The sequence below is a fragment of the Esox lucius genome, chromosome 20 (assembly GCF_011004845.1).
Source record: "Esox lucius isolate fEsoLuc1 chromosome 20, fEsoLuc1.pri, whole genome shotgun sequence".
In the NCBI taxonomy this organism is placed as follows: domain Eukaryota; kingdom Metazoa; phylum Chordata; class Actinopteri; order Esociformes; family Esocidae; genus Esox; species Esox lucius.
The window spans coordinates 7,646,814-7,660,437 of record NC_047588.1 but is presented as its reverse complement, the minus strand read 5'-3'; the positions used below and the strand labels follow the sequence as shown (position 1 = coordinate 7,660,437).

The following is a 13,624-nucleotide window of genomic DNA, read 5'->3' as shown; positions in this document are numbered from 1 at the left end:
TTGACTCTCAGAAACTTCTTTAGAATTAATGGGATGAAGCGTAATGTTCATAAAACTGAACATGAAATTGGAAAGGGAGACCATTTAAAAAAAACATTGAATGAATAAAAATAAGACCAGAACATCCCTACTGACAATGCCTTGCCATCTTCCCTCGGGTTGTGAGTTTTCCATGTAGGATCATTTATGATGTCCCTTCCCTACTGGCACCGTAATAATGTCCCCTGGACAAATCATTTTAAACTAATTCCAATTATGTATAGAACAGTTAGTATATGGAAGCTAATTAAGATCCATTTTGACTTTAGGACAATGTTATTTGGCTCCTGACAGCAGGGAACACCAACTTCGCCCCCTCTAACCTTGACAGTATCATTGAGTAATGAGAGCTGAGGATACATGCTGGAGGATTTACACATTGAATATATACTAAATAAAAATATCAAGTAAAAATGTAAAGTGTTGGTTCCCTGTTTTATTTGCGTACAGTACCCTGAAATGATATGTACGCAAAAAATGATACATATACATATTTACGTCCCTGTTAGTGAGCATTTCTCCTTTGGCAAGATAATGAATCCACTTGACAGAATCTAAATTGTAGAATGTTGCATTTATATTTCAGTTTAGATTGAAATTATTCAACAGACACTCTCAATGAGCCTGAGTCAATTTTTACCTAATGCTACCCCATGGGAATCGAACCCACACCTCTATGACCTTGACAGAAATAACTTTTTCAGAGACCTGCAGTTTATAAAATATTAGAAAACATTTCTGCATTTGAAAATGCTGCACTGTCTGTTTTACAGATGAAAAAAAGATTGTCCTACATTAAGCATACAGTGGATATAAAAAGTCTACACACCCCTGTTAAAATGCCAGATTTTTCTGATGTAAAAAATCAGACAAAGATAAATCATGTCAGAACTTTTTCCACTTTTAATGTGACCTATAATGTGAACAATTCAATTGAAAAACAAACTGAAATCTTCAAGGGGGAAAAATTTTAAATAAAAACCTTACAATAACCTGGTTGCATAAATGTGCACACCCTCTTACAACTGTGGAAGTGGCTGTGTTCAGAATTAACCAATCACATTCAAACTTATGTTAAATAGAAGTCATTACACACCTGACATCATTTAAAGTGACTCTGATTAATCACAAATAAAGTTCAGCTGTTCTAATAGGATTTTCCTGACATTTTCTTAGTTGCATTTCAGAGCAAAAGCCATGGTCCGCTGAGAGCTTCCAAAGCATCAGAGGGATCTCATCGTTGAAAGATATCAGTCAGGAGAAGGGTACAAAACAGAAAGAGGAAGACAGTCATCATCAAGTGAAGAAAATATGGCACAACAGAGACATTACCAAGAACTGGATGTCCCTCCAAAATGTATGAAAGGACGAGAAGAAAACTGGTCAGGGAGGATTCCCAAGAGGCCTACAGCAACATTAAAGGAACTGCAGGAATTTCTGGCAAGTACTGGCTGTATGTGACAACGACCCAAAGCACACATCCAAATCCACAAAAGCATGGCTTCACCAGAAGAAGATTAACGTTTTGGAATGGCCCAGCCAGAGCCCAGACCTGAATCCAATTGAACACCTGTGAGGTGATCTGAAGAGGGCTGTGCACAGGAGATGTCCTCGCAATTTGGAGCGCTTTTGCAAAGAAGAGTTGGCAAATATTGCCACGTCAAAATGTGCCATGCTAATAGACTCCTACCCAAAAAGACTGAGTGCTGTAATAAAATCAACAAAGTTTTAGTTTAAGGGTGTGCACACTTATACAACCAGGTTATTGTGAGTTTTTATTTTTCTCCCTCAAAGATTTCAATTTGTTTTTCAATTGAATTGTTCATGTCATAGGTCACATTAAAGGTGAAAAAGGTTCTGACGTGATTTATCTTTGTCTCATTCTTTTACATCACAAAAACCTGTCATTTTAACAGGGGTGTGTAAACATTTTATATCCACTGTATGTACATTTTTTTTATATGATGCATTTCTATAGAAGATGTGTTTGGCACTGACATTTCCATAGTCGATTTGCAGAATCGCTCAGAGCACATTTATACTTGCAATCAAATCCAGACATGGGCTTGTTATGCAATTCAAAGGGGTGATCCTTTTCCTCTTTCTGTTTTGTTTGTTTTTCTTTTTGGTTGTGAATGTCTGGTATTTACTTGTCTTTTTGTGTTGTCATTTATATATATATATATATATAAAACCTAGTAATGGGTTCTAAAACAGTTATTGTATTGTTCTTGTGTTTTATCATGTAATATATCAGAAAGTTATATAAATATCAAGTGACTTGTTTTAGGGTTCTTAAATTGTTCTTGTGTCATAGAATTTATTTGAAACGGATGTAAATACCAAGTGACTCTTCGGTTGCTGTTTGGCCTACTGCCAATGGCAAATTGACAGTAGGCAAACGTGTTATGCAGATACATGCATCTAACTAGAGAATACACTGACTGACTACAATATTTATCTGAATGAATACCAAATTTCACAAAATCAGCAATGGCCTTAAAATCAGTAGCTAACATGATTCACCCTCCAAGCTTTAAATTTGTCCAATGAGTAGGCGTGGCAATAGTAGGCTATCTCGGTTTTAGGCACATTGGGGAACCGGCTGCCAGTGTTACTGTAGAGAGCGTCAAGGCTTGGCAAATGCGATTTAAAAAATCTGTTCTATCTTTTTTTCATATGATGTTGTAATATAGCAGATATAATTAAATAACACAGGCCTAGCCATTTCATTTTCTCCTCACTCATACCGGATTAGAATCTGGGGTTAACTAATCTCTGGTAATCTGAACTAAATCTATCTAATCGTGGTAGAAAACTACACTCCTGCTGTTCTGCTTCAACGCCCGATCGTCGAAGCGGTTCGACGCTGTCAGTGTTTTTTTGGGACAGCTGAGTATCCAAAAAGAGACTGACTCTCCTAAAAGGTTTAAAGGCAAATAGAGAGAGTAACACAAGTCCATTTCCAAATAGACTGCACAGCTGCAACCATTTATTTCAGGATATAAACCACATTTTGAAAAACTAAAATTAATTGAGATCCAGAGATGATCACTGGTCACGTTAAAAAGCGCTACAGACATCTTTTTGGACTGTAATACATTTAGCATAATTTTCAGGTTGCTACTTTTGTATTTTCCATGAAAATATTCGCACCGCTTTATGGAAGAGCTGATATAATGTTCGAGGGAGTTCGTATTTTACGTCTAAGCATGTTCTGTGAGTAATGATTTCATGTTCGCCATCCAATTGGCAGCATCTATTCCACACCAGCGCGTCATCGTCACTTCTACGAAACGAGTTGTAAGCAAATGAGAACATGTGAGGAGATCTGAGAGTGAGAACGGCAGATTGGAGATTGGCTATGTGAGAAATACTAAATGCGTGTGATTAATTTTATCAACAGGACAAGAACAGATTGATGCTGGACTGTGCTCTGTCTGGAATTGTCGCTTTAAAAAAGAACTAAAAAGGACATGCTGGTCGCATATTTTGAAAAGTATTTCATTTCAATTGCGTTTGTAATCGGTTGTATGTGAGTGGACTTGCATTTGCCTGCCTTATACATCAAGATTGGAAGATTGAGTAATCCGGCTAATAATTTACGGTAATCACATATCCTCGTTTGTCTGTTCTGTACATCTTTACAATAGCCTCAATATATTTTTGTGATTCTGGCATATGTTTTGGAATAGGCAATCTCGACGGCTCACTGCATCTCTTCTAGTATCTGAAATATCATCTGTTGCTGCAGCCGGATTAAAAAAAAACATCGATAACTGACATTGTCATGGATTGACCGCAGCTGTTGGAGATGTTGACTATTAACAGTTCACCAGTAACACAACTGAACATGTTTCATTTAAGGTAAAATGGGAGAAAGATTGTTGTTACTGTTATTGCTACTCTTATCCTTACATGCGGGTTGTGATATCCTACTGCAGACGAGCCATTAAAAATGACCAATCTCCCCAATTGCCGGCTTCTCTGATATTGGATCGTTACCTTATTGAATCTGATCAGACTGTAATATCCGCGTCACGAGACGAATTTGGAGACGATACGAACACCGTGGAGGTATTGTCTTCCTGGCGGTTTAATTCCTTCACAACTGAGGATAAATGTTGATGATGGAGGAAGACGAATTGGAAGCTCATCAGGTTGATATTGATTCTGATTTTGAGCCGCAAAGCCGGCCCCGCTCGTGCACTTGGCCACTGCCTTGTCCAGAGGATTTCCCCGGGGTACAGGAGGTCAATGGGGGTCTTCCACTGACCACCATCAAGGTGGAACCGGATGACAGTCTAACCGTTTCTGCGTGTAGAGCGGGGAGAATGTGTGGCGCGCCGACGGAGCTGAAGCATCCAGCCGGCGCCCCGACTCCAACCGGCTCGACGCACCCATGCTTGGCCGGCGCAGCACTCGATGTGACTGGACAATTGCGCAAAGCCAAATCTTCGCGGCGGAACGCATGGGGCAATCAGTCGTACGCGGACCTTATCACAAGAGCCATTGAAAGTACCCCTGAAAAAAGACTTACGTTGTCACAGATCTATGATTGGATGGTCCGCTATGTGCCCTATTTCAAGGATAAGGGCGACAGTAATAGCTCGGCTGGATGGAAGGTAAGCATATGGAGGCTACCATTATTATAATAGGGAATCATGTCGTTATAAACCACAACACGTCTCAGTCAAGACGACATTGGGCCATAAGCTTTCGGTTACATTATTGCCCCATGTCACTACGGGGGTCGTAAACCTCATTGTTTTTGTCAGTGGCACTGATCAGTGAATTAGCCCACCATTGACAGTAGCCTACAATGATCTGGGTAAAGGTGGGAGAATCACTGGCCATAATGGCTAACCTCAATATGTCCATGGTTAGCTGCGCTACGTCTTTAAATCCATGTCGTAAAAACGGATATTGCTGTGAAAAATCATTGGTTTCTCTCTCTCTCTCTTTGCCTCCATGTCTGTCTCTTGCTTTCTCCCACTCTCACGCTAGCCCGTAGACACAGCCATTTTGCCAATACAATCAATTGTCACTTAAAATATTACTTATGCTGTCTATTAAATGTTTTAAGGTGTCTCTTGAGAATCACTTGTAGCTGGTCAGCTGTCTGTGGGGGCACCACACATGCACACACACACACACACACACACACACACACACACACACACACAGGCGCACACACACTCAGACACACACACACACACACACACACACACACTCAGAGACACAAACACAGGTTATATCCTGTCTCGCCAGCAGCCTAGAGCAACCTCTCCTGGATGTCTGCCCGTTCTTTCAGCCTGTCTTTAATATGCTGTCTGGCTCTAATCCCTGTTCTTTATTAACTAGACCTATAATGTTAAGAACATACAAATGGAATCCCAAAGTAACCAAGACATTTGGAGGCATTAGCAGCTGTTGATCTAGTACTTCTCAGAGATGAGATCTTCAGGGCCAGATTTGATTGAGTGGAAGCATTAAACCCACACCATGACAATTTCCCCTTTAGTTAAATACTTCATGGTTCCAGATTGAACCTTTCCTCCCACCAGAGAACACTTTTAGAACGCTTTCACACCGAAGCTTCTGAAAGAAACATTTTGTTTTGAATAAGGTCGAATCCAGAGCCCCTGTCCCTGCAGATCAGATGAACCCTTTAAAAACCTTGGGTGAACAATGCGGTGCGTAATGTTGGATCAACTGTCTGTAGTAAACCCTCTGTAGTCGTCAGTCTGCTGTCAATCATTACAGTTGGTCCCCTCCAGAGGCTGTGTAGAAAGCTACTGTCAGTGTCTGGTCCTGTCTTTGTGAGCACGCCGACATATCCACCAAACATCTAGGCTGTGATTGTTTTTTTCTTCAGTTATAACAGTGAGTGCCCCTCAAAACAAACAGAATAAGAACATCTTAACAAGGTGTATTTCAACTGATTATTGCTTACTGTCACACGGGTCGTGTTCAGCAGGCGTGGAGTGTTAAAATATTGCAAACATGGAATGTGTAGATATGGAGTGCCTTTATTCATTTGGACTCAGTACAACACATGTTTCGATCTTCAACTTTGCAAACACTGCTGATAGAAAAAGCCCAGAACATGCATAACTTTGAAAAGACCATCGCAAGAAATGCAAGAATATCGCCATATTAAAAGAGTGAAAATCGCACAGACATGGTCTACCAGGTATTCCAACCTTGTCAAGTGTCTAATTAGTCTTCCACAACCAGGTTTATTGCCATGAAACCAACACTTTATTGGAATGTGAGAAATGCTTAGAGCCCTGGGGTTTAAAGTGTTTCTTTGTCATTTAAATGTACTTTAGGTTTGTCTTTATGGCCTGTGCAGCTTTCTGTGTGGATTTTGCTTACCACATTCACCTGTTGTAGCCTATGTTTTATTTACATTTAAGGGGCACTTTGAAGAATCCTGCCTCTAATTTTAAACAATGACAGAACCTGTATAAATGGCCCCTTTAAAGAGACCTTTTGCGTTTGCTTGTGCAAACTGGCATCCAATCCCAAATGGTCACTGTTGGGACTAGTGCCCTCCACAGGGAATAGGATGTCGTCACCTTTTACGCTTGGCCACGAGTTGAGGAGTCAGGCGATTTCAGTCCGCCAGTCTCCTCAGCCTTAATCACCAAGCGCCTGACTGACTCTTAACTCCTAAGTCCGTCCCATTTAAGTGAGCTCTGCGAAGGTGTGTCTGCAGGTGGTTGAGCCTCGTTATCCCTGCCCTTTGCCTCGACGGCCGCGGTGCTCCGCTGCTAACCACGGTGACAGCCCCCGACCGCTAAGCGTACGGCCCAGCTGTATCTTTAGCCCCAGTGTCACCCAGTCAGCAAACCAGACCGTTACGAAACGGCCAAATTAGGGGGTTTGACTCACTGGAAGCATGAGGAAGTCTGCCAGGGTTATTTTTGGGGGGGGCCGCAAGACGCGTTGCCCATCCCACGTAATGAAGGTGATTAGGTAAGTTGTTTAAAGCTAAGCTGAATGGCAACCATAGTCCTGGCCTGGGTTCATTCAGACACATAGTGTGTAAGGTAAACATACATTTAGAGAAGGAACTCACTGACCCAGTGGAGCGGAGGCTGTGTTTAACGCCATACAACCCACCGACACCAGCAGGTGCTATTTGAAGGTAATACAAACTGAAGGTATCGCCAAAACCGGTAATCACGGGTGGATGGGTTTCATTAAAACATTTAGTTTTTAACTGACTGCGTGATACTGTTGCGGAACTGTCTGCGCCGGGATTAGAATGGTTATATGGTTATACTCCCTCCAGACAGGATTCCCTGGTTTGTGTCTGCTTGTGTGCGAGATGGACGTCTTCAAATTCATAATACACTACTTTCTAATTTTAGTCAACAGACTGCATTTGTTCTGGGAGCAGTTAGTGCTTTTTTTGATGGAGAAATCAAATGAACACAATATTAACATATTGGTGAGCTGCTGTTTAAATGAAATGGCCGAGCTAATAAGGAGAGGAGGTTGAAGGGTCATGGCTGAAAGTAGAGGCGCAGGTTCTAATCTGGTACCAAAGCAGGTAGTCTTTTAAGCTTCCCGTCTCTCTCTTCTCTCCCCCACACTCTCGCTGGAAAGGATTCCAGAATCCCTCTTGGTACTACACCGAACTGATGACAACTAAGAAGTGATTATGAATAGCTGCTCTTCTGTTTTCTAGGAAAGCTGGTGACTGAGGCCCTGGCGTGAACCTAATCACCTCCTTAGCGGAGGCTACTGTTATGTGTGGGCTATATGGGGCTTTGTGGGCGTTTGGTACGTGCAGACACACAGGCGTGGACAAGGACACACACAGAACACATATACACAACGTGCCAACGACACTCGAGAGGGCCAGCGCTGGGATGTTGGCCGTGTGTCTTTGTCCGGGATACGGCGGGGGGGCAGGCTGGGGGGGGGGCGGTTGTCTCATTCCGTAGACATGCGCGTTGGGCCCACCTGATTGGTGTGACAGCGTGTCACTTCAGAGAACACTGCCCAGCTTTTCCCCTCAGACATCCTAACCGTAATGGTGTGTTTTAAGGGTTACTTTGCTTGGGATGCCTGGAGGGTGATGCTGACTTAATTTAGCTTGAGGACGTTTGAGGGTATCTCCACTGTTAGGGACTAATGGAGACCTGCTCCTGTGCGTGCGTCTGCTATCTTCCCTTTGTTTTGGCAGAGAATGAGTATTTTTGTATGACCTTTTGAGTTTGTACGTGCGCGTCTCTGTGAATGGCTGCGTGTCTCCGGTTATACAGTTGGTGTGTGTGTGTGTGTGGGCTGTGGGCGGTGAGATGCCAAGGGATGGAGGCACGTTGGCGTGGGTGCCAGGCAGTCAGACGGTCTAATCTGAAGTGACAACACCGTTATTCATAAGGTTTCCCCAGGTAACGGCTGGCATAGGACAGGAGGGCACAGGGTCAACTAGCTGCTCCACCGAAATGAGCCCAATCAGAGGAAGTGGCTGGAGGGAGGTAAAACACCAGGGGGAGAGGAGAGGGAGAGCAGGAGAGGGAGAGGAGGAGAGGGAGAGGAGGAGAGGGAGAGTCAAGGTGTTGGGTTTTGGTTACTTGGATTGTTACGTTGCGAAACGTCGTCGAACTCCGACACTCTGAACACTCTCCGTTCACACCGTCCTGTTACAGTGTCACAACAGAGACATTACTTAGAACTAGAAACTCAATTGGATCATATCTGCTTAGTTATTGAATTCTACAAACATGCTGCCATCTGTGCCAGGCTCTGGAGATGTGCAGACTCTCACTGTGCTGTCAGTACACACAGACTGTAACCCAAGTAGGAGAAAGGCACCCAGGTCAGTGTGTGCGTGCGTGCGTGCGTGTGTGCGTGCGTGTGTGCATGTGTGTGTGCGTGTGTGCGTGCGTGTGTGCGTGCGTGTGTGCGTGTGTGCGTGTGTGTGTGCATGTGTGTGTCTAAAGGCTTAATACAGAATATTCAGGGTTGGTAGTCTGAAGGTGTGATACTTGAAACCATCGTTGACTTCATCTGAGTCCTGGTTTATTCTCTCTTTCATGGAGGGGGGGTATTTTGAGAGGGAGACAGATTGAGAGAGACAGACAGACAGACAGAGAGACAGACATTCACACACACACACACACACACAAGAGCTCACATGATCAAGCAGGTTATATTTATGATGTCGGAATATTATTTATGATGTCTGACACCTCATACAGTATCTTTCTTGGCATTCTGTAGTACACACACACACACACACACACACACTGTTCAGTCAGAATGTTCAGGTTAAACTAGGTGTCTCTTGCCAAGAGGACAGAGTAGATGACTCCCTCTATCCCCAATAACCTTCAGCCAGTCAGTCCAGCAGTTCTATATCAAATGATGAATGTACATGCAAATAACTGAGGCGTGGGCAACCATTCAAATTTGTGAGAGAAGCTGTGGCGTTTTGCCTTTGAAATTCCACCATCCCATTTCCGTTGACTTCATCTATCTCCAGGACAACACCCGACGTCTGGTCTTTTTCTTAATGACCAACTGCGCCGTTCCCCTGGTCTCTCCTCTATGTCTCGTCACGCGTTAATCCCGGCATGGGCCAATTCAGGTTAAGTGTCGAACTCAAGAGGGCCACAGAGGCAGTATGAGAGCGTTACTACAAGTCTCCTGCCGCTGACTGGAAACCGGAGTGCCATAAACAGCAAGTACCTCCTTACCGTCTTATATGTCCCACAGAGCATATCTCAGCCATAAGATGACACGCACTCACCCCCACCCAATCTGTCTGTATTATTCATGTTCAGTTTGGGTGATTAGTATTCGTTTTTACACAGTGTTATTTTAGTCTTTTCTTTTGCCTACTGTATACTGTAGTTGGACAAGTCTTATCTTAACATGATGCCCATAATGTAAGTAATAGGTGGCATTTCATAGAAAAAAACTGACTTTTAGTCACATTTCAGTATTTTCGCTTTTTCAATGAAATAATGGGTATGTAGGCTACCTTTACCTCCCGTCATGTGCACAATCAAACAACGTTGTGCAGCTGATTTAGTGCTGTGGTCCAGAGTATTAGTTTACTGATGGAACCTCTAAGTAGGACTGAAATAGGTGACCAAATGAGTGATCAGTAGCAATGTGTCCTGGGTTCTCCACACCGACCGCATCACATTGAGCAGTGTCCTGTGGCTCATTGACTGAAAGTACTGCGCCGCATAGGGAATATATGTAGCATGCCGTTTGGGACACGCTCTGTCCTACAATGTCACTCCCTTTTCTATGTTGAGGGTTAGCAGACCGAACCTCCTAGCCTAGGAACCCTTTTAGCTGGCATTCCACGTTGTCCAGTGAATGCCGGGCACCTTGTCATTTCAAAGTGCAGTACAATACTAGCGTGTATCGAATGTGTTCGCTGGCCTCTTATTTGCTAGCTGGCTAGCTAATATAAATAAAATTATCAGGACACAACGTGGGAATCAATCCTGGTACAGACTTGTGTTTGGGATGCCTTGATTAGACCTTAGCTGCATTAACTGTCAAGTGTAAATATGAACTTTGGCCTGACAGGGAGTACAGTACAAGGAGTTGAGTGCTAAACAGACCAGAAGCCAGGCTAAAACAAGTCACACTTTATATAGATTTCTCAAGGAGAGGAAGTATGTGTTTTCAATGAGGCTCGGTCTCCAAGTCCAGAACTGCATCTGCTTATAAAATAAATGTCTAAGCGACTTGTCATTACTGTGTTTTTTACATCAACACAGGAACTCACACACTGTCCTTTTGCCTGGGTGAACCACCCATGGAGGAACACTGTGTTCTGGGGTCGGTTGAGGCCCGAGAGGAGCAGTAACAAAGTCATGTAGATCTGTTTTGCTGTTGGAGCCCTCTGGACTTCAGGCCTATTGGCTCTCTGGGGAGGTGTGGCGCTGTTTGGTGAGAGTCCAACGGTTTTGGTGACGCCTTTTACAGCTGCTTGGATGGGACTTGGTGTGCTGAGGCGATTTACGAGTTTGGAATGGTAACAGTCGAGGGAAGGAAGCGAGGATGATTGGTTTTCGGTTCTCAGCGTTCAGGCCAATGCTGGATCCTCTGAGAAAGCACATCTCTTTCTATGCGTCTCTCTCCACACTGCCAGGTCGGGTGGGTGGTGCCAAGGTGAAATGGGGGGGGGGTGAAAGGGAAGAGAGGAGGGCTTGCTTGTGTGTTGCTTTGTCTCTACATCACGGTCCAACTAACCGACGGGGCACATGATGAGTTATAAGCAGTCATCCGCAACTATGCCCACATTTCAACAAAGCGAAAAGTGAAATGAAAGACTTGAGTTAGGGAGCTCTGCCCTTCCGTGGTATTCCAGGCAGCATTTACACAGGAATAGCGATTCTGATATTTTTTTACTAATTGGTCTTTTGACCAATGAGATCAGCGCTGAGAAATATGTATTGTACCCAATAAAAGTTGGTTCTGGATGTGGTCGGTCCTTATGGTAGAATGCTCTATTTTTATCCAAACCCAAATATGTATCAGTCCGCTAGGACTGTGTTCACTCAAACCGGCCTTGTTCTGGAGGTTGTGGTAAAGGGAGATAATTTGTGTACCCGCTTGAAAGACGTTGAAAGACATTGAGACTGAAGTCAGTTTGCACTGATACACAGAATACTGTCCGTTAATTATTTTCAAAGAGATTTCACAGCCTATTTGTGATTGTTGGATGATGGTTGGGTGTTTTGAAACCTGAACTCTGATTGGCTGATAGTCCAAACCTTTTTCACTGTTCTAATTGCATTTGTGGTGTGTTTATAATTACAATAAAGCACCTTTGGTGTTTGTACTATGTTGCCAATATACCACGTCTAACTGCACGTCTATCCAGGCAATACAATGTGGGATATTGGCAGTACACCCCCGTGCCTTATTGCTTGATTATAGTTCCACTGCATGTAACTTTTGTTTACAGCATATCAACCACTGGTAGCAATTTCTCTTATTTGCAGGCGATTAATGGGAATTACTCCAATATTAGCAACAATGTCCTTCATGCCAATTTCATGCTTCATATCTAGGACACAAGAGAGTTGTTCTGCGATCATATAGGTTTGGATAGTTTCATGCTGGTGAAGTCTATATGTCCTTTGTCTTTCCAAAACAGATATTACTTTGTAGAGTTGTTTATATTACATGGAGAAATCATGTAGGCTTGTCAAGCAGCTGATTTGTTGCAGCTCTCCTGTTCAGTGAAAGGTTGCTGGTGTTTGTGAATAACTTATCTAAGAGTCTGAAAGCTTAAGTCTGAATGTGTGTCTTTGTACCAGTTGGTGTTAGTGCATGCCTTTGTATGTATGTGTAAATACACACACTGTAAACCTCTGTGCATACCTGTGTATGTGTGTGTGTGTTTGTGTGCGCGCATGTGCGCGTCCATTGGTTTGCGCGTGTCAGTTCTCACATGATTGTGTTGTGTGTGCTCACTCACGTGTGTATCTGTGCGCGCGTGCTCACTCATACATGATGTGCGTGTGCTCACGTGTGTGTCTGCCCGGCTGATGGGCTCAGTGGGAGTTTGGGTCCCGGGGGAACAGCTTCTCGTTAATAATTCAGACGAGGCTCATTATCAAGGCAGTGCAGATTTCTCCCTGATTTCACCTTAATTGCAGGCTGCCTGCTCCTCTCAGGCAAGGCAGCCATCCCGCTGTGAATAGACTCCCAGCACAGCCCTATGGCAGTCCTGGGTTCAAACACTACTCAGAACCTTTCCAACACTTTGAGCAGCCCGTCTTACCGGACGGCCAGTTGGGCGAGTTTTTGAGGGCTTCTCGCCTCGCCAGTGCCGTGCTGATACATTTATGGCCAGACGGCTCCGTCAAGCCTGACATCATTCGAGTGTTCTGAAGGATCTCGAATACTGTTTGAATCCGGGGTTGGCCTCCAGTATTCACCGCCCTCCTCCTCCCCCTGGTCTCTTTCCTCCACATGGCCATAGCAATGCTGCCTCAGGCTCCGTTACACTACCGCTCTATACACCTATCCACGCACGCCACAAACATGCTATTTATAATTCCTCACAGGTCAGACGAGCTCCAGTCGCCACTGCAGGCCTAGCGCATCACCGAAGCGACCCAGGTTTACTGTGGCTGCAGGCCTAGCGCATCGCCGAAGCGACCCAGGTTTACTGTGGCTGCAGGCCTAGCGCATCGCCGAAGAGACCCAGGTTTACTGTGGCCGCAGGCCTAGCGCATACGTGTGGACCTTTTTGAAGGATGACATTGTTTTATGTAGTGCAACTCGTCTCCCTCGTGTCCGCGGGGAAGGAGTTCCATTTAGTCATCCGGCTGTCTTTTATTGTTGCGATGAAACAAATGTCTCCGTGTACATGGTTTCATCATGATGAAATTCTGTTTTTATGTAATGCAACGACGTCATTTGCATAATGCGCTCGCTGATGGCTTTCCGTTCAGTCTTTCAGAGTTCTTTATGACTGTGCGGTGCGGAATCCCCATTGAGGACCCAGGATCCCTTCTTACGAACATGTAGATAATTAACCATTAGCTGACGTCAGGATGGTAATACTTATTTTTTTATGTTTGTC

General features: G+C 44.0%; 1 protein-coding gene across 1 annotated transcript in view; it reads left to right on the top strand.

Moving 5' to 3' along the window:
• The first annotated feature begins 3,097 nt into the window (after positions 1-3,097).
• LOC105006557 (forkhead box protein O3) overlaps positions 3,098-13,624 on the top strand; it is a 41,395-nt gene continuing 30,868 nt past the window's right edge. The window contains exons 1-2 of the mRNA XM_020040741.2: positions 3,098-3,646; positions 3,735-4,664. Coding sequence (XP_019896300.1) covers positions 4,161-4,664 — 504 coding nt within the window. The 5' untranslated portion in view covers positions 3,098-3,646; positions 3,735-4,160. The remainder of the gene's footprint in view (positions 3,647-3,734; positions 4,665-13,624) is intronic.